This window comes from Phacochoerus africanus, chromosome 2 (genome assembly GCF_016906955.1).
Source record: "Phacochoerus africanus isolate WHEZ1 chromosome 2, ROS_Pafr_v1, whole genome shotgun sequence".
Lineage (NCBI taxonomy): Eukaryota > Metazoa > Chordata > Mammalia > Artiodactyla > Suidae > Phacochoerus > Phacochoerus africanus.
Window position 1 is genome coordinate 148,228,296 of NC_062545.1, and position 20,958 is coordinate 148,249,253.

At 51.3% G+C, this 20,958-nt stretch overlaps 1 protein-coding gene across 7 annotated transcripts in view; it reads right to left on the bottom strand.

Moving 5' to 3' along the window:
- Nucleotides 1-640: 640 nt before the first annotated feature.
- The window catches only part of NFATC1 (nuclear factor of activated T cells 1), a 95,183-nt gene continuing 74,865 nt past the window's right edge, over nt 641-20,958 (bottom strand). For 5 of the 7 annotated variants that reach the window (XM_047766906.1, XM_047766911.1, XM_047766912.1 and 2 more), the window contains one exon: nt 641-13,075. In XM_047766906.1, coding sequence (XP_047622862.1) covers nt 13,011-13,075 — 65 coding nt within the window. In that variant the 3' untranslated portion in view covers nt 641-13,010. The remainder of the gene's footprint in view (nt 13,076-20,958) is intronic. The other 2 variants (XM_047766907.1, XM_047766913.1) reach the window with 1 other exon arrangement.

The following is a 20,958-nucleotide window of genomic DNA, read 5'->3' on the forward strand; positions in this document are numbered from 1 at the left end:
GAGGTACCCAGCGCTGATGGTCAGCTGAGGCCCCCTCTGCATGTCACCGCCAGACCCTCCTCGTATTTAAGCCCCGTGCACGTCCCTGTTGGGCACAGAGACTGGGTGGGACGCACGCTTGCTAACGACATTGATCAGATCTCTCTAGTCCTTTACCTCCATCCGTCAACCTTCTAGCCAAAGAAACAGGCCTTCTTGTGTTTTAAAAGTCCCGAAAACAAAATATTGCTTCCACAACTCAGAACACTCCGTACTGGAGAGGCCCCAGGTGTCAGTGGATTTATGAATATAGATAACCTTCCACCCAAGCTTGAAGCCAAAGACGGGGCAGGGGCTGGGGGAGCTTTAGGAAACAGAAAGAGATGGCCAAAGCCAGAGGCCACGTGCCTGGCCCTGTACCATGGCGGATGGCTGCGTGGGAGCATGGGATCCTTGTCCTGGTGATTTCTCGGAGCAGACACTCTGGCATGAGTGGAAGTTCTCCCCGGCTGAGGGGGAAAGAGGCTCCAGTGGCAGAGGCACCTCACGCCAGCGCAACCCCCTCACAGACAATGGTAGTAAAGGACGGACAGCAGAAAAGGTGCTTAAGAACAAGGATGGGTTTCCATACATGGAATGAATCACTCTCAGGCTAAGATGGTCCAGCAAAAAAATATTGCTTTATTGGACCTATTTCTAACTACAGAGATAGCTGACACAGGAGCAAACGTGTCCCTTCCATGACAGTCTACCAAGAAATGTCTCATGCAAGTCCTACAGAGCTAAACGCGGGCAGGTCTACGCACACGAAGCCATGGATCCTCGGCTCTTCACAGTAATGTGCAAATGGTTCAATATGGCTTTCAGATGTTCGCCTCTGTGACTTACAAAGTAAGACATGATTGGACAGAAGGACATTTAAGTGATTCTTTCTGTGGGAGAGCTCTCGAGTGAGGGGAACTGCTTGTCACTTCGTCGGAGGGTGTGATTCCCCCGTGCTCCATGAGGGGGCGTGAGTTCCTAAGGCACAGTTACTAGGTTAACCGTGTTCGTCACACCATGCTTTTTGGTTACGTGAGACAACGGGTCACTGCTGGCAATCATGTAATAAGCTGTTAAGTGTACGGAATGCAGCAGAAAGCTTACACTAACCTACGTATTAACAGTAACTAGTCTGGAAACACACTACAGTCGCTGCATATGAAAATGCTGTTTTTGGTAATCGTTTTCTTACATGAAGCGAGGTTATAAGGCTTCTGTGAAATAACCATCTTACAGCTGAACAAATATATTACACTCCTTCTGTAATGCTATTTACAGTTTCTTTCCAATTTTGCCATTTGGTAACAGACGGTACTGTGAACGCACCTCTCCTGGCTTCTAAAGTGCTTGGTTAACTGCAGGAGGCGACGAAACGCAGATGCGGGGGAGGAGGGGGCGGGGCTCCCCCACGGGAATGGCTAGGAAGCCAGGTTTGGGGCCATGGGTGCTCTTTCCAAAATGGACACTGGTTATTGCTAATGCGGACACCCTTGCTGGGCGAAGGCTGTATATCACCACCTCTGTTATTGTTCATACATAAATATATGCCTATATATGTACACACATGCAAATGCAAAATCTACCCTGACGCGGAGAGATTTCTTTTTTTGTCCAGTAACCTGTCTTGTGCTATTCAACTTACTTGTGCTGTGTTTGAAGCCAGATTAAAAACAAAATCTTAACATGCTACAATGAACAGCCCTATGGTTTGCGTACCACGGGGACGGGGAGAGAAGGTTATAAAAGAGCTGAGATGACACTTGGGAGCAGTTCTGAAATGCACTGAATAAGGCAACGGGATCGTATGATGCTACTGCCCAGGAAAGGTTGAAGACAGGAGGAAACGAGCACTGGGCTTCCTCCAGATGCTCTGCCCCCCAGGATTCCCTTAATTTGTACAAAGAATCAAGCCTCTTGGCCAAGCGTCTTTAGCTTCTGCTCCTACAAATACTTTCCTGGTAGCAAATTCACTGCTCCACTCTGCGACACCCTGATGGTGTGGTCGGGGTAATTAAGGCACTTCCAGCATGAAATTCAGGGGTGCCGGAAGGGTGAGGCCTGGGACCAGGCTGCCTCGGCAGTGGGGTGGCTTGAGGGGAGCCTCACGCGGGCTGTCCCGCACTCACCCCAGCCACCCACTTTCTTCTCCTTCTTGAGACACTTTCCCTCAGGAGGTGGAGCATCCCTTCCTGCCCGGAGTCACTTCTCTGTACACATGACGTCAGCCTGCAGTGGGCAGTTCTGAGAGGTACCAGGTGCCCGTGTGAGTTCAGGGTGTTTACTCAGAAGTTGTTGCCATAACGTCCATGCCGCGGAGCTTCTGAGAGTCCCACGTTGCCAACTATGAGTGGATATTGGTGCTGGAGAGGTCGTTTCGTATTATTTCGTTTACTGCAAGAAAACAAAGATGGGCATTAGAGGAACAGCACTCTGCATGCAAGGTCATGTCTATAACCCGAGATTCCATCATTAGGTTCAGCCTGCGCAAAGGTGTCCCCGCTGCTGCCCGCCAGCATCCTCACGGCGCCCTGAACTGGTAGGACACATGGGGCTGGTGACCCTGACCACAGAGCTGCTCTGGGCCAGAAACACTGTCAGCATCGGCCTCAGGTCTGATGAGGAGTCAGGCTCAAAAGTGCGGGCACCCTGAGCGTCTCCAGGCCTCGCACACGGCCCAGGCCACCAGAGCCCCGAAAAACCCTGCCCCTGGCCTCGGAGTCAGACAGGCCAGGTCTAGAGAGAGGATGGCAACACCAGGGCCCGAGCCTCCGTTTCAGGTTCTTCCTTCACTTATGTCCCGTGTCCCTGTGCACTATCAGTGTGTGATTTTTGGCAGCTGGAGAGGAAATGAGCGAACTGGCAGAGACCCCGGGGAGGGAGCTGCACGACCCCCCGCCCTCCGCCTACCGAGCGGCACCACAGAGGAGAAGTGTCACGGGAGGCTGTCACCACCGCCTGCCTTGCTAACGGGACTCGGAGGTGGGGGCTGGCGCTGGCGTCATGGAACTGCCCGGGTTTCCCTCTGCCGCCCAGATAAAGGCTGGCCTGTCCGAGGGCGCTTCCTGGAGCACTTGGCCGGGCGTGCTCCCACCCCACTCCCTTCCCTGAACTCCCTTCCAACATCCCCACCTAGTTTGCAGAATAACAATAACAAAACCAGTGGGGGAACCAGGAACTGTGTCCTGGGAACTGATAACAGAACTCACTGGCACCACTTCACAGCCGCTAACCCGCACAGTGGACCCCAGCCCTGGCTCCTCCCGCGGGGCTGTGCTGGGGCCACTGTCACCAAGGGCCGCCTGTGTGGCTGGCTCTCAGCACCACTACCATCTGCACTTGGGGTGGCGCCGGGCTGCCTGCCGGGGGGGAGGGAGGGCTGTGGGTGCTGCGGACCCCATACAGCCACCTGACACATAGCCACATGTTCTCTGAAGGCCCTGGGCTCAACCTGGCCGCCACCTCTTTGGGGTTTGGTCTGGGTAAGGAGAGGGTTGACCCGCTGTCAGAATATCTCTGTACCAGGGAAGGCGTGTGGAACGTGCTGGGAAGACATGGGCGTTCGTACAGAGACCCACGACTGTGGGGACGGCCCAGCACACTTACTCACTCCACCCCTGACATTGCACAGGACGCTTTCGTGGTCCTCAACCCCTCTGGTCCCAAAGGAACCCAAGGCCATAGGCCCAGCAGGTCTGCCTAAGCTGCTTTCAGATTAAACAACAGGTTTGGGGCCACACAGGGGCCAGCGTTCCTCCCACTGGGCGGCAGGCACTATTGGGAGGGTGGACTCGGAGCCCAGCTGCAAGCATCCAGGTGCAAAAAAGCAGCCATCAGCCTCAAAGCAGAGATTTCATGATGGGGACAGGTGTAAACAGGATCCATGTGAAGGAGAGGGACAGATCTTCAATCAATGACACAGAAATGGGGGAGCCCTTCATTCTGTTATGAGACAATTGAGGTCCTAGAAATCTGGTTCTAGTAATACCAGAAATGCTGGAAAAGGGGTCAGAGAGGAACAATGATGGACAGAAGGGGGAGGTGTGAGGGTAACAATGATGAAGAGAAGGAGGAGGTCGCAGGGTAATGATGATGGGGAGAAGGGGGCGGGCAGAGGGTGACACTGATGGAGAGAAAGTCTCTTGGAGTAAGAAGCAGTAGGCAGAGGAGCTGAGAAGCTGTAGTTACTCAGGGCCTTCAGACCACAGGAGAAGAACATCTGCTCTTCAAGATGAAAGGGGAAGAGCATCAGCAGGGGCTTCCCCTTGCTGCCCACCCGCACCTGAACTCTGGAGAGGTGTGGAGGTGGGCAGCCCTGAGTCACTCAGCGAGTCCCGGGCCCCTAGGGATCCAGGCCTGGCTCCTCAGGGAGGCGCCCGACCCTCTCTCCTTGGCACTGAGGGTCAGAGACCTCGGGAGAGGGGAGGGGGCTCCCGCCTGGCACATCAACCCAGCCACCCAAACCTGGACTGTCAGGTGGGGTCCATGCCTGTCCCTCTGGGGCTCAGGCTCCCAAACCAGCACGGCGCACTCCTTCCTCTGCCTGGGGCTTCCTGAGTCTGGGCCCCGGAGGCCAGGCAGCCGCTGATGGAGGCCTGTCCACAGCCCCGACTTCAGGCCTCAGGCTCAGTCTGGGCAGGGGCCCTACAGGGGGCGATGTGACAGACCCCCTTCCCTGAGGGCTGGGCAGCCAGGAAGGGTGGGCTGGGCAGCCTCGGCTCAGGCTGGGAACGGAAGCCTTGCGCCCCCGCCCCGCTCTCTTCCCGGCCTCGACTTCCTATCTTTCCTCCGTGAGGTCATGGGTCCGAGGCCTCGTCCGCCCCGCCCTCTGGGCCCTGGGCTGGTGGTTCGGGGGTGGCTTTTCTTTCTTTGATCCGGTTGTGCCGATGACACCTACGTTTCCCACAGTGTCTTCTCTCGACTGATAATTTCCATCTTCTTATTCAGCTTTTCCACCGACATGGAGGGTTTTTCTCTACAGAAGTATTTTGAACTGCAGGTAACATGTGACACTCAGAGGTGGCCGGGGACCTGAAAGCGGAACCTTTGCTTTGCTTACTGTCAGATGTCCCTGTGACAGGATGTGGTGAGCTGTTATACCACAATTCGATTTAATAAGAAAGGTTTTTTCCCTTATATTTAACTTTTCTCTAAAATGCTCCTAAGGTGGAAACTTTTTTTTTTTTTTTCTAGAACTCATGTGGCAGTTTGAATTGTTGTTTTAATCTGGGATATACACCCAGGATGTGTGTGTGTGTGTGTGTGTGTGTGTGTGTATCTGGATTTGAGTGAAAAGGACGTTAGCATTTTTTAAAATACAAAACCCAGCATGTACAGGCGCAGCTTTTCACCTGTACCTGCATTCCACTTGTCAGTTTTAACTCTATCCTTCCTGACACTCCATAAAGATGCCTCTGCTGTTAATAATGAGCACACAAGCCCACCAGCAAGGTGAGATGTCTCTTGCAAAGGAAAATATTTGCACTTTCACATATGGGTTTCTTCCTTGCCCACGACTTCACAAAGAGCTGACAGCAAGCCCTGGGCTGTCGTGAGACGCCCATAGCCCATCTCCAAGGCTGCACTCATGTGTCTTGCATGACCACACCGAGCACAGGGCAAACCTAAAAGGAACTGTGGTTCTGAATAGTTTTGGTATGGTTCTCCCCTCTCCATGCCTAGCTTTTCTGAATGCAACTAAGGATCTCAAATCAAATCTTAGGGAATGAGCAAACTACTTCTTTACCTAACCCGTGTGCAGCCTTCACTGTTCACTTCTAAGCACCTGCACGTATGTTATTCTTGATCCTGGCAATGACCCTACAAGAAAGTAAAGGCAGTGGCATGAAGGGGGCCCACTGCCCTTGCACCACAGGTCATGACTTGGCAACCTGAGCGGGGACTGCCCCACTCCCAACCTGGACACACTGTGGTCCTGTGAGTGTCCAGATGGCCCCCTCGTGGTCCCCCCTCCATAGGGCAGCCTGAACTAATCCTTCTTAACACTTCCTAGGAAAGCCAGCAGCAGCCTGGTTGTGGAGGTGGATGGACACTGGGGCGCTATGGTCCCAGTAGCCCAGCCAGGTGGACCTGGGTCCTTAGGTCCCCTGAGTCCTCTGTTCCCAGCCTCACCTGCTCCCCTACAGTCTCCGAGGCCAGGGGAGGCCAAGGGCACAGGTATGACTTTCCTTTTCTGTGGATGCTTCTCCTACAACAAAACAAACCAACATACCCACCCACCGCCACACATACAAACACAGTGTTCTCTTTGAGCTAAAAAGATCTTTTTTTTTTTTTTCAGTCATTTCTCCTGTACTAGCTTTTATGTGCTTTAGAAATTTTTTTTTAAAGGAGGAGATCCAGGGTCTGTGGGCCCCCACTCCTAGTGGACTGTGAAGATAGTGTCCCCCGCGCTATGGGCTGAATACCAGGGGGACCCGCTGGCCGCCATCTCAGAAGGCCCCCCCTCCCCGCCGTGGTCCAGCAGAGGCCATTAACTTGTCTCACAAGCAGGGCTGGGGGCTGTCACAGTTGCTTCTCTCTTGGGGAAGCACCATCCCCGCTCGGCCTCCTTCTAGGACTTGACCTCTGAGGGGCCCCAGGGTTCCTCCTGCCTATGGGGGCCTCCTACCCACCCCCAGCCCAGGACGGCCGCTTACCACCAGTGTCACGGCCTTTCCGCCCGAGACTTTATCACTGGCTGTCCCACTTCCTACTCTCAATGGAGAAGCGATACAGATGCTTCTGTGTTTGACTAAATAACAGGGGCTTTGAGGGTGGCAATAATAACATCAGAGGAAAAGAGGGGCCACAAAGGAAAACCCAGGGTCCTGGCATGAGCAGGTCCCTGAGACCCCAGGAAATACAGGACCATCCGTGATCAGAATCCAAATACAAAACCCTGAGGAAAGCAGCCATCAGGAGTGAAGCCGGGAAGAGAACGCGGGTGGCTCTGCTTTTAAAGGCGGCCTGACCCGTTTGCCAGGGCAGCGCCTGGGCCACTCGACTTGGCCTCCCATAGCCGTGAGCGACCTTGAAGCCTAAGGATCCTGCAATTTTCCAGTTTTCCCGAGACCAAAACTATCCCGAGTCCACGCTGCATCGGTGGCACACACGACATCAGTGGGGGGACTGGGGGCAGCCTGCAACCTTCCTATAAGTAAACACAAATGCAAGGCCAGGAAGGTGCAGCTGGAGAAAGTGCTGGATGAAGGCAGCCTCTTCCCATTCTGCCTCCGGCCTGGGCTTGCTTTGTACCTGCCTGGGGCCTGAAGGTCACGGCTGTGAAAACAGGAGGTGGGACTCGCCCTGTCTGCTCTGTGATTCGGGGAGAAGTCCCCCCAGACAGCTGTGTGCTAGGGGAGGACGGCAGCATCACCCCCAGCTCCCCGGGAGAGGGCAGGCAATGCACCGGTCCTCACACAGTGGGGCCGGCTCCTGGGGTCTGTTCCCACGCGGCAGGACAGCTGCTGAGACTGCTCCGTGGGTGGGGGGCATCGTACTGCCTTCATTAAGGGGAAGAGAAGCACTCGAGCACTTTCTGGCGAACTTTCCGTTTACTGACTGTCGGAAAAAGAGAAACCGGCCGGGGGTGCGAGTGAGATGGTCCAGGTCTGGAGCTGACGCAAAGTCTGGGCTCAACCACAAGGCACAAAATGGGACGAGGACGGGGCCACCTCTACTCTCTGTTTCCATATTTCCGACAAAGCGTGTGGACCCCTTTGTTATCAGAAGTAGAATCTGTGTGGGTTTTTCAGGCTAATGCAAATACCAGCCGTGTCCCTTCCTTTGCCACAGAGAATCGGCAGCAGCTGTGACTGGGAAAAACAACGGGAATAGTCTCTGTATGGCCCAATGCCGGGACCTGTGGTGGGCTCTGCCCCCTCTGCTGGGGGGGATTCCGCCAGTGTCGAGGCCCTGAACACCCAGCCTGGGGAAAGGAAGGACCCGAAGTGTGGGATTTTCTGGCTGGTTCTCAGATATGTTGGCTTCTCGGGGCCGTCTCTGGGCTTGGAGGAGGAACCTAGTTCCGATGTTAACTCAGCCACACTGTTTAATCGGTACTGTTAAAAAAGCTTAATTAACTCCGATAAGGTCCATACTTTGCAAATACTTTTGCATCAGTGAAAAACCAACCGTATTTGTTGACACAGCTTATCAAATTGCCCTAATTCCATAGGTTACCCACTTAACGACATATGACACACTTTAAAGTCCCCCCATTTTTTTCCAATAAGGAGACTAACTGTACTATGAGTTTTCAAAATTAACATTTATCTGCTGCGACTTGGCAACTAGCCAGCCCAGTGGGGCTACTGTCATTTTCTCCGTTCTTGGTTTTACAACGTGCTACGACATTGCTTTTCATGAAGAGACCTATTTGTTTAAAGCCATCATTGTCCTCTCGACAAAACCAATGTAGGAGACAAAGAGAGTCTTGATGAGTCCACCGTGGGGTCCCCACAGAATCCTGTTCCCACCCCAGTTCCAACACAGCACTTCATGTTGCATCACACCCCTCGGCTCTTCCATCAAGCCCATGACCAGATGAAGCACTGCACATAAATAAATACGTGGCACAAAGGCCACTGTTACTTGTTCACTCCGTTTTTCTTTGAGGGACAGAAAAATGCACGTCCTTACAGAGGACGAGTCATCAGAAACAGGTTTCTTTTTAAGGGAAAGCCCAAATAGCTCTGTGAAGAGCAAAACAAAACAGGAAGGGCTTTCTTTCCCACTCCTATAACTAAAAAATAATTTAAAAAAATATCTGTTAATTTTCCTGGAAAACTCACCTTTCACTAAAGTTAGTATTGTAAACTAAGAGGATAATAATTTAGGCAGACAGAAACGAACCAGAAATATCTCAGGCCAAATCTGTTCTTATAGAACCAACTTCTAGGAAGTCTCCAGATTATATTTGCTCTGCTAAACCTGTGAATCTAATGATTTCAGGATAAGGAAGCCCTCTGATGGTGGCTGCAAGTCACTCCTGTGACTTTCCTTGCGGGGAAAGGACCAGCCCAGGGCTCCGCAGATGTTCGTGGGTGCAAAAGGAATTGCTGGGGGTCTTGTTAAGATACTCAGGGGGGCCTGGGTGGGGCCTGAGAATCTGCATCCCAGCAGCTCCTGTGACACGTCGGTCCATGGCAGCACGAGGCCTGGGCAGTGGATGTGAGATCCCCGTTTTCTGCTGGACCCCTGCACTTTGGCTCAGCTCTCATTTAAGATATTTCAGTGGATGTGAGCTGGGCCACAGAGCTGAGACCAGGGCACAGGAGGAGGGGTGCAGCTCCCAGGGGACGTCTGCTCAGGTGCAGGTGCTGCGGCAAAGAGAAGTGGGGGCTCTTGTGTGGCTCTTAACTTCTGGAGAAGACGCCACCTCTTGAGTTGTGAGTCACTCCTCTCCAGGTACCGTGGCTTCCACACGGGAGGCACTGCATCTGTGAGACTCTGGGCTAGAAAGAGCGATGTTGCCATGAGGGCTTCGGGACCACTGTGATTCTGAAAATGCAGAGCTGCAACATCGCTGAAGTGCTTTTTTACTTTCCTGGGGTTTTTTTCAGAGATGCTTTGTGAAGCAGTGGAAAATAAGACAGTTTCTCAAGTTTCATTAAAAAGTAAGTTCTCGTGTTACCTCGGGCATCCTGGACCTATTTCAGCCTTCACTTATTTTTATCTTTTAATCATAATAAGCCACTGCCACCAGGCCTGCTATTTTTGGAAGGAGAGGATGGGACAGCAGAGGGCTGGATGACAACAAGTCAGGTTTTAATAAAACATGACCCTCCCAGCTGGATGTGGGGCTGGTGACGATGGACACTGTTGTTACGCGGGGTTGCCAGCCATTAAAACAGAATAATTGTCCTACCTCGGTGGCTGCTTCCTTATTTAGCCTGAAAACTCCCAATAATGCGAACTCTCCGGGTGGAAACTCCACGTCCGTGGGGAACAGGCCAGCCACGTGCCTGGGAGGGTCCCCGGCCAGGCCCGCGCCTCCCGCTGATGTGTGCGGGCGTGTGCTTTCCACATTACCTGGCCCATTATCTCATCTGCGCCCAACTCCTTCCCGTTACTCACTGGGCTCATTAAACCACCAACAAGCATTTTTCCAGGGCCTGCTTTGTGCCGCCAGAAAACACCCCCCACCCACCCCGCTATGAAATTCCTATTCACACAATGGTCGGAATTGGAAAAATAGAAAGTGTCAAAGCCCCCTTTATTAAAAAATAAAGGTGTGGAAGGCATGCTCTTCTGTCACTCTGCCATGGGAACACACACTCCTTCCCTGGCTGCTGGCATGTTGACGTCAGGGCGCTGAAGTCCCAAGACACCAACCAAGTGGCTGTTCCTTCTTTGGTGGCCACATTGGGGACAGGGAAGCCACACATCACTGCTCCCAGTGTGGGGCATTCGGGCCACCTGGACGGGACCCTTGACTCTGCCACCAGGTGCCAGTTTGGGTCAGAGACACTGCTCATTGAGGAAGCAGAGGAGACGCTGGGGTCGTGGCAAGTGAAGCTGCACCTCGAGGTTAAGCATGACTTGGAACTAAACCCTGGGCTGGCCAGAGCAGTAGCAGTCGTTTTGTTAGGTATGATCTTGTAGGAAACGGCTGTCGAAAAGGACGAATGTGTCTGAGGGATACAGGGTGAAGGTGTGGGTCTGGGCCTGCATTTAAACTTCCTTCTTGGCAACAACACTAAGGGCAGATGCAGTGACCCTGCTATGTCTTGGCCGCTGGGCCGGCCAGGAATCAGGGTGAGGGGACAGGGGCCTGTGTGTATTCACTCTACCTGAATACATCTGGAACTTTCACAGTTCAACACCAACACCACGAGCAGGGAGAAGCTGGTGGCCAGCTCCCCGGCACCCACTGACCCATGGCAAGGTGGACACAGGGGCTCTGCACTCTGCCTGGCCCTCCCCTTAGTCTCATGCCCACTGCCCAGGCCTCATGCCCCCGTGGACCACTGTGACACCTGAGCTGCCGGTTCTCAGGCCCCACCCAGGCAGGCCTCCTGAGCATCTTAACAAGACCTCAAGGATTTGATTCACACCCACGAATGTCTGTGGGGTCCTGAGACCTTCTCCTGGGGCTCACACAGCAGCCAGGCAACTTTGCCTCTCATAGCTGGTTCGCATCTCGCCAACCCACGTGGCGAGATGCAGACCCTGGACACCATAGCCACCACTCCTGCCCGTTCCCCTACTTCCAGGCCACAAGCCCAGGACCAGCACTGCTGCCAGCCTTAAACCACTGTCTCAGGCCCACCCCACGGCCCCACAGCCCCATGGTCAGTGTCTCCAGGGTGGAAACCTGAAGAATCAGCGTCTGTGCTGAGAGTCGGTGTGCCTCCCCCCTGCCCCTGAGGGTGTCCAGAGCACCCCTTACGCACGCAGAGCCCCAGAAAGGCCACCCATGCACCTGAGGTCTTAAGTGCTCATGTCTGCTCCCCTCCCCGCTGAACAGAGCCCACCTGAGGGCAAAACTGTACCTCTGAGGGTTGACAAAACTGACCCATAGCAGAACCATAAAGATCTGAACCAAAAAATCATGCAAGGCATGAAGAAAAAAGGGTGCAAGTTACTCTTAAAACTCCTAATTTGGAAAATAATCTGAAGGAGGGGGAGTCAGAAAATTTGGGCAAATGAAAGAGGACAGGACATATTGACCCTGGAGTAGGAAAAAAGCAAAACCAAGATTGAATTGTTGTATTGATTATCCAATTATTAATCTCTATAGAAGCTATTCCAACATTGCACATAATGAGTAATTCATCAAAGTATATTAGGTGCCATGCAAGTTGCCTTCAGTACAAAGGGCCATTAGGTTTCTTGTAATTGTACAATACTGGAGCCCTCCTTAGCTCTAAATCAAATCAACAGGACCGGCTTGTGCACACGCTAATTGACTTTGTGTAATAACAGTTTGCCCTGGTGACTGCCCACATGAACAGCCTTGCCGAATCACCCTGGGCCCCAAGACCGCCTCAGCCAGAGCAGTGCAGCAGCCCTTTCCAGCAACACCTGAAAGAACAGGCCAGGGAGCCGCTGTGTGTCCCACACATGGAAAGGATGCTTGGGGCTGTGGACCAGGGACCATGGCAGGGCCGGGAAGGGTCTCCCAGGCTGGACGGACATGGGACCTGGGGTTGGGAAAGTGTCGTCTGACAGAGGCTCGCCCCGCCCAATTACGCTGCACTTCCCACGAGAAACCGAGATGCCAGATGGCCTCTAAGACGCAGCTCCCGTCTGCTCCTTGGAGCCGACGCCGTGTCTAAGTCTCTCCAGGCCAGAAGCAGGCGCGCTGAGACTCGCCGGCCTCTGTAATTCACTCATCAGGCAGTGTTTGGAGCACTGCTTTGTCATCTTGAATTGTCGTTTAAGTTCTGAACATTGTGTGGGTGTTTAGCCTGCTCTCCGCACTCCCCCCTGCCCTGCAGACTTCCCAGGGGTCAGGGGTCCTGACAGCCCTACAAAGCCTCATTGAGCAAGGGACGTGCCAACACATCCTCTTTGAAAGTGGGTTGGTCCCTTCCAGGAGTTTCACCAAGACTTGGCGTCTGAGCAGGTTCTCCCCTGCGGGCCTCTGACCACTGGCTGCCAGCAGCAGTGAAGCCACTCCTGCAGTAATTTGCACATTGTCTTCTGCCTGTTGAATTTCTTCCTCCAGAGGATCAGAACTATCCTTTTGGAAATTCACCATCATCCCTTCTCTGTTTATCTGGATTTGATTTCTGAAGAAGCCTTGACATATGTCCTCAAAAAGAGACAGCATGGGGAAAGCAAGCTGCGTAGGGTACGTGTCCACGGTGGTTCACCCAGGCTGAGAACCGCACCCATCGCAGTGGCACCGTGGGTGCGTTCTACACCCCAGCTCTGTGGGAGCTCCGTGTGGGATTCGGACCGAGCCTGAGGATCAGTTGGGGCCCATTTCCATCATAGGAGTGACGAAGACCCCAGAAGGAGTGACAGATGGGGAAGTGGGGTCAGGGCGCAGCACCTTCCCGGCTGACCACTGTCCGTCTTCTCCAAGAGCTGCCAGACAAGCTTCCTGCACAAGAGCACAATTCGACATTTTCTCAAAACATTCTGAGTTTAGCAAGCCCTGGTCAAGTGGAGATCACTGACAAAACCAAAGTGATCAAAACTGCTTAAAAGAATCCCACCAGTGTCTGTAAACATCCCTGGTGGGCAAGGCTGCAACTGATGGGGCAGGAGTGAGTATTTCTAAATCCACAGTGACCTCTGACTACCTGGCGAGGCATAGGGCTCCACGAAGGCAAGTCCTCCAGAAGCCTGCATTTCTGTCCCCTTCTCACCTTCTCGCCTCAGAGCCCACTGCCCAGCTACTCCCCACTGTGTCCTGTGTCCCTGGTGGGGCAGGTCAGGGCCACGCCAGCGCCCGCCCACCCCAGGTGGTCTGGGTGACTCCAAAGACTTAGCAGTGGCATCCAGAGTACTGTGGCCAATTTCTGGTGCACGGTGGATAGCAGCACGTTTGCATGTCAGAGGTTGTGACCCCGCAGCCAACCTGGCCTTGAGAGCAGAGAGAAACAGGAAGCGGCAGGTGGGGGAAGGCTGCCGAGGTCAAAGCTCATCTCCAGCGAGCCCGCGGGGCTGTCCAATCTGTCCATCACCAAGTTTCCATCCACATGTTTCCCTGCCACACTTCAGTTCTGCATCATCACCGCGGGAAGCTGCACGCAGGATGGAAAGCTGGCATTCATGCCAGTGGAAACCCATTTCCATCTCAGCGAGTGAAAGAGATTGTGAAACACTGTAGTTCGAGAGGAGTCGGGCGCTGACCGGGCTGGAGGCGGGCCTGGACAGCTCTCCCCACAAGTGGACGTGTGCTTTCGGCACTGCTTTTAATCCAGCATAAACACCTAATTAACGCAAGACTTTGACAAACATTATTTGAGCCCTTTTCTTAAATTAAAATGCATTAACAAAACGCCTGCACACCGCCCCCCATCCCCCAGCACGTGCTGGGGCCGCAGCCGCCCTTGCTGACGCCAGAGCAAACACTCAGGTGACGGGCTGGCCCGGCGCTGCCACCTCACCCCACCCGTCCACCACCTCTTTTTCTCCAGCCATCTGCCAAGAGGAAATAACTCTGCTGCCCTAGAGGTCTGGGAATCCCAGAAAACAACCTTAAATCCACAGAAATAATTGAAGTTCGCTTCTACTGAGCTGCTCGGTTCCATTCTGATTTTTATTACAATGTCAACAAGAGTTTAATTTGTTTTAAAGTTTAGGTTCTTAAATCTGAGTGATATACGGTAGTTTACAGCCTGCTGGCAACAGCTACTGTGGAAAAAAAATGGAAAGTGCATATAAAGGCGACTCTAAGTTTGACATTGTGAAAGCAAGGAGCTGCGCCAAAAGCAGCAAACGGCACAGCTTTCCCCACCCGGGACGGCGGCCCCCACACGTGACCACCCGTCTGTTCCCCACCCCCCCTTGACCAATCTTGTCTGGGGACAGTAATTAAGAGGAAATGTCCTAAAATGTAATTTCTCTTGCTAAACATTTGCTGATGCTAGCCAAGTCACTCCTAAGAGCCGATTCCAGAGCAAACCCCTGAGAGAGAGGGAGGGACAGCGCCGGTGCCCACAGGCTGGACTTCTCGCTGGCCAGGCTCGGCTCTGCAAGCAGGTTGACCTGGCAGACTCGGGAGTGAGAGAGGATGTGTCTGCACAGAACAGCTCCACCTCAAGCCCCTTCTGATGCTAGATGCTGGCCTCTGAGGCCCGCCCTGGGTTTTCCAGCCTGGCCTTGCCACAGCCCGACTCAAAACTCTGCTGAAACCATCTGCAGACACACAGGAGCACACTGCAAGCCAGCCCACTCAGGGCCGGGAAGGATAGAGGAAGCCAGCGAATAGGGCTGTCCCTGAGATCTAAGGGGCCTGCCCGCAGGCTGTCCCGTCCGGGCAGGGCGGCAAAGGAGCTGTCGGGCCTCAGCCCTCACAGCCAAGCCTCACAGCGATGCCCTCCCTGCCCCCACGTCTGGGCGGCCAGACAGTGCCTCTGCTGCACCCCCTCCCCTGCAATGGCTGGGACTGGAGCCAGAGCCTGGGGAAGCACAGAGGGTCCTGGCTGCTGCGGGGGCTCCGGGTCTCCCAGGCATGCTTCCTGCCATATCTGGGTTACAGCAGCTGCCGGGGCCTGATAGGCCAGCCAGGCCAGCCGGGGAAGCCTGCACCCTGGGCCAGAGGGCGGCTAGGCGCTGATAAGGCCCACCCCCAGGCCGGCTGATGACTGCATTCTGCCTGTCTGCCCTGCTCTGGAACAAAAGAAAAGCAGCCACTGGGTTCTGGGAATGATAACTGTGTCCTCAGGGAGGGACGGACCACCGTGGCCTATTGTCCCAAGAACCAGGCTTTGATTAGCTGGGGCCCCCCAGGTCTGATAAGGGCGGATGTTTTAGAAGGGGATCGACTTTCTTGGAAGTGTCTACATTATAATCTGGAAGGAAGAACTCTGGGACAAAATTCAGACTGAAAAAGGTAAAGGGCTCAGAATTTTGTTTTGAACCCACACTGGCCTTGGTTGGAAAACATACGGGTGCTGGTCCTATGAGTAACCTGTGTTTTAGAGAGAATCCTTAATTTAGCTAAACGGTAAGTAATGGAGAAACACACGTTTCTATTCCCTGAGAGAAATTCTGTTATCAGCACTGTGTTCGTGTCATATAAAAATAAAACCCAAAGCTCCTGGAAAAGGGCTGTGCGTGCTCTGCATACACAGGAAACACGCATGACACACTCAAGCCTTTGCTTCAAAAGCACATTTCTCCTTTGGCGCTGACTGTTTTAACAAAACCGTGCTCAACACCAGTGAGGCCACACGAGAGATGAGACCTAGGAACATCCCCAGGCCAGGCCACCTGCACCCTCTGGAGAGCTGCGTTTCTGGACAGCTTCATATAAATTTTGTGTCTGGCCTTTTTTTTTTTTTTCCCCTAGTTGTCTCTGCATCATATGGAAACTCCCAGGCAGGGGACTGAATCTGAGCTGCAGCTGTGACCACACCAGATCTTTAACCTGCTGCACCACAGCAGGAACTCCCTGAGTCTGGCTTTTTGACTCAGCACAGTTTTCAAGGTTCATCCATGTCCTGCCATGAATCAGTACTTCTTCCTCCTTATGGCTGAAAAATAAACACTCCACTGTATGGATATATCACACTTTACCTTGAGATTGTTGAATATTATAAATAATGATGTTAAGAACATTTATGGAAGTTCCCGTTGTGGCTCAGCGGTAACAAACCCGACTAGTATCCATAAGAATGTGGGTTCAATCCCTGGCCTTGCCCAGTGAGTTAAGGATCCAGCATTGCCATGAGCTTCAGTGTAGGTCATAGACATGGCTTGGATCCTGCATTGCTTTTTCTGGTCTTTTTTTTACTGCACATATTCTTTATTTTCTTAGTGGTCCCTCTAGAGATTACAATGTTTAATACATGTCTAATGTAAAACATCTATTTCAGATTAATACTTATTTCTAAATCATATATAGAAACTTTGTTCTGATATAGTTTCCTTCCCTAACCCTTCCTTTGTGCTATCATTGTCACTTGAATGACATTTTTACATAAGTCCATCAGCACAGTTTTGTTATTATTGTTTCACATATTTTCTTTTTTTTTTTGTCTTTTGTCTTTTTTGTTGTTGTTGTTGCTATTTCTTGGGCCGCTCCCGCAGCATATGGAGGTTCCCAGGCTAGGGGTTGAATTGGAGCTGTAGCCACCAGCCTACGCCAGAGCCACAGCAACGAGGGATCTGAGCCACGTCTGCAACCTACACCACAGCTCACGGCAACGCCGGATCGTTAACCCACCGAGCAAGGGCAGGGACCAAACCCGCAACCTCATGGTTCCTAGTCGGATTCGTTAACCACTGCGCCACGACGGGAACCCCGACATATTTTTCTTTTAAATAAGTTAGGGATAGAAAAAAATTGTAAAAATGCTTATGCTTTTTAAAACTTATTTATGTAATTTCTTTTACCAGTGCTTTTTATTTCATGTGGACCTGAGTTGCTATCAGCCTAAAGAACTCCCTTTTGGTATCGCTTAGAGGTCAGGTCTTCTGGCAACAATGCCCTGCATCTTTTCTTATTTCTCTTTCATTTTTAAGGCTAGTCTGGCTAGATATAGACTTCTTGGTCAGCAATCTTTTTCTTTGAGCACTTCCAATATGCTATCCCCACTACCTTCTGGCTTCCATGATTGTTATTGAGAAGTCAGCTGTTCATCTTAAAATTATTGACAATTCCATACACCTTGTTTTTCTCTTGCTACTTTTAGAACTGCCTAACTTTTGACAGTTTGGCTATGATGTGAGAATCTGAATTTATTCTCCTTGGAACTGGTCTGGAATGTGCAGAATGTTTTCATCAAATTTGAGACGATTTTGACCATTACATCTTTGAATACTTTTTCTGCCCCTTTCTCTGCTCCTTCTGGATTCCCATTATGCACATATTTGTATACTTTATGGTGTCACTCTTGTTCATTCTTCTTTAATCTTTTTCTTTCTATTCCTCAGACTGGATAAACTATGGACTTTTCTTCAAGTCTGTTGATTCTTCTTCTCTGTCAGCTCCAAAATGTTATTGATATTCTCCAGTTGGTAAGACATAGTTGTCCTACTTTTATTCTTTAGGCACAGTTTCTTTAGGTTCCTTGAGCATTTCTATGGCAGTTGATTTACTTTGCTACTAAGTCTAACACCTGGGCCCTCAGGGGGACATTGTTCTCTACCTGTGGGTTGTTTTATCCCTGGCATATAGGACATACTATCATGTTTCCTAATTGTAGGGCTGAAAACTGAATGTCATAGATGATATATGGTAGCAACAGAGGAATCAGCTCCCCTTTCATTTCCCCCACCCAGGGTTGTTGACAGTGCCAGTTCTTTTCGCCCTAGTTGCATCTTATTTGATTAGTGACTCTGTATCTCTGCTGTGTGTGGCTGCTAAGTTCTCTGTTCCCCTTTTTAAAAAGTCTTGTTTCTTATTTTTAAACCTGGCTTCCTAGGGGTCATCCTCAAGTTAGTATCATTTAATAGTCAGTCAAATATCAGTCAGGTTTCCAAAATAATTCAAAAAGATACATGCACCCCTATGTTCACAGCAGCACTAGCCAAGACATGGAAACAACCTACATGTCCATTGACAGATGAATGGATAAAGAAAATGTGGTACATATATGCAATGGAATATTACTCAGCCATTAAAAAATTGAAATAACACCACGTGCAGCAACATAGACGCAAGTAGAGAGTCTCATACTAAGTGAAATAAATCAGAAAGACAAATACCATATGATATCAATTATATGTGGAATCTAAAGTATGGCACAGATAAACCTATCTACAGAACAGAAACAGACTCCCAGACATGGAGAACAGACTTGTCGTTGCCAAGGGGGAAGAGTAGGGAGGAGGATGGACAGGGATTTTGGGGTTAGTAGATACAAACTATTACATTTAGAATGGATAAGCAATGAGGTCCTACTGTATAGCACAGAGAACTATATCCAATCTCCTGGGATAGACCATGATGGAAAAGAATATTAAAAAAGAATATATATATATTCACTTAATGACTGAATCACTTTGCTGTACAGCAGAAATTGGCACAACATTGTACATTAACCATACTTTAAAAAAAGGTATTGGGTTTCTTTAAATGCCCAGAGCCATCAGGCACCTTTTGTTGAGGGGGTCTGTGTGCGAAGGCCCACCTTCAATTTGCCCGCGGTCCAGAGTCAGCTTAGGTCTCACTCCTGTTCCTACAGTGCCTTGAAGTAAAGGAGTCAGAAGTGAACGGCTGGGCCCTCTCCGTGCCTAGGGCTTCCTGAGTGTGAGCACACCCATGTGCACGCGTGCAGTCTTCCAGACCCCCAGGATCATGTCGGGGCTTTGCAAACTCCCTGTGGTCACCTAGTTTGGCCAGGCTCTTTGTCCCTGTTGTGATCACAGCCACGGGGGAGGGGGGGTTCCAGATGACAACTGCTATTTTTCATCCTACCCTGGATGTGGCTTTCCCAGGAGCGTCTAACACTAACCCTAACCCCTAACTCTAACCCAAAGGACTGACTATGCTTTGGGGGTAGGGTTTTCCAACAAAGCCCCGAAGAGGCTGGTCTCCTCCACTGTCTGTGAAGCCACTGCCTCCTCATGGCTATGTCCCATGGAGCTGGGGGAGGGACAGGGCTAGTCCCAAGTTATAATACCACAGAGCCCACTTTTCTGCAGTCAAATGCTCTACTGCTGAGCTATACCCCCAGAAGCAGGCACCCGCTTTTCTTAATAAGGTCCAGTTTCTCTTGAATAAATGCTTTTCAGTTTCTTCTGCCTCTGGTTAATTTTCAGATTCTGCAATAATTGATGTGAAAGTGCTGTCAGTATTTTTATTGCTTTTTGGGGAGTGCTGACTCACCATGTTTCTCTGCCTGTCTCCAGTCCACCTTGAGCTACTGAAAGTGCCTCATGTAGGAGTTCCCCAGTGACTAGCAGTTAAAGGATCCAGTGTTGTCACTGCAGTGGCTTAGGTTTGATCCCTGGCCCAAGAATTTCTGTATGCTGTGGGCACAGCCAAAAAAAAAAAGGGCCTCGGTTAATAACCAGAGATTCTCTGATGAAGAAAAAACACACCACCCTTCTCTCGCTTGCAACTCACACTTGCTCACACTAGACTTCTGCACAAGAATCTTTGCTCTCTGCACTTCTAGTGGGTAGAAAAGTTCAACAATCCAGCTAAGCCTTGGTAGAACAAAAAGACTGTGTTGAAATCAGAGCTGGCAGAGCTGGTGTCTGTGATTCTGTCACTCACCAGCTGTGAGTCTGAGCAAATAGAACAACATTCCTCTCTAAGCTTCAGCCTCCTTCTTTGTAAGGTGGGGTCACATTGGCAGTTTTGCCCACCCACAGGATTGCTGTAATGCTGAATATGCAGAGACTGTATGCAAAAGTCACTCGGGCCATACAGCAGACTATGATTGCTGTTTGGGTTTTCTGTTTGCTGGTAATGATGTGTCACGTCAAAAAGGGACCACTTTTTCAGCTCTGATGGGAAGACATGACTCCAATACCAATCATCCATGCTCTCCGCTGCTGGACTTGACGGACAACCATGAGCCGGTCACTCTCTTTTCCTTGGGTGTCCACACAAAGAAGATACTTTTGTGCAGGAAGAGCGCTTAGAAGAGCCACAGCACTGGCTGTCCCCTTGCACGCCAGGTGGGGCCTGGCTTGACTTACAGGGTCCTGGCCCTTTTGGGAAACACAGTCATCCAACACATGTAGACAGAGCCCTGCACTGCCCTGGCCACCACTCTCCCCTAAGAGATGCCCAGTCGATGGTCTGTCAGCTCTGGGCTTTTGAATGTGGCTCTTAGGCTTCTGAAAACCCTTCTTTCTGGCTTCCTGTTCTGGGGACAGAGCATAGCAGTGTGCAATTTGCTGGCTCATAGATCTGAAAGGATCTGTCAAGTGCCCTTGTTCTTAAGTGAAGAGGCACTTTGAATGCACAGCATCAGAGAAAGAAAATGCAGAGACCAGGCCAATGCTGTACAGTTTGGTCTGAAACAGCGATGGGGCTGAGTAATGTGCCTCCGGGAAGGCACATACCCCCCGCAGGAGGACACAGAGGGTGTTCGCACAGGCCTGACATGCGCACACAGCGCCACCTGACTATCCACAGACTCACCCTCAACATGAGGGTGCAAGCACCCCAAAAGCTCATGCTGCAGCACGCACCCACATCTGAACAACCAGTTCCCTCCTTGGTTCTCGGCCGCCGCCTGCTCGGCACTAAGTAGACGTTAGTGGCGGGACCTGTTCCAGCTCTTCCCTCTGTTTTCCCCAACGCCACCTGTTCTCTCCCTCAAATCAATATCAGAAAACTCCATTTAAAGAAGG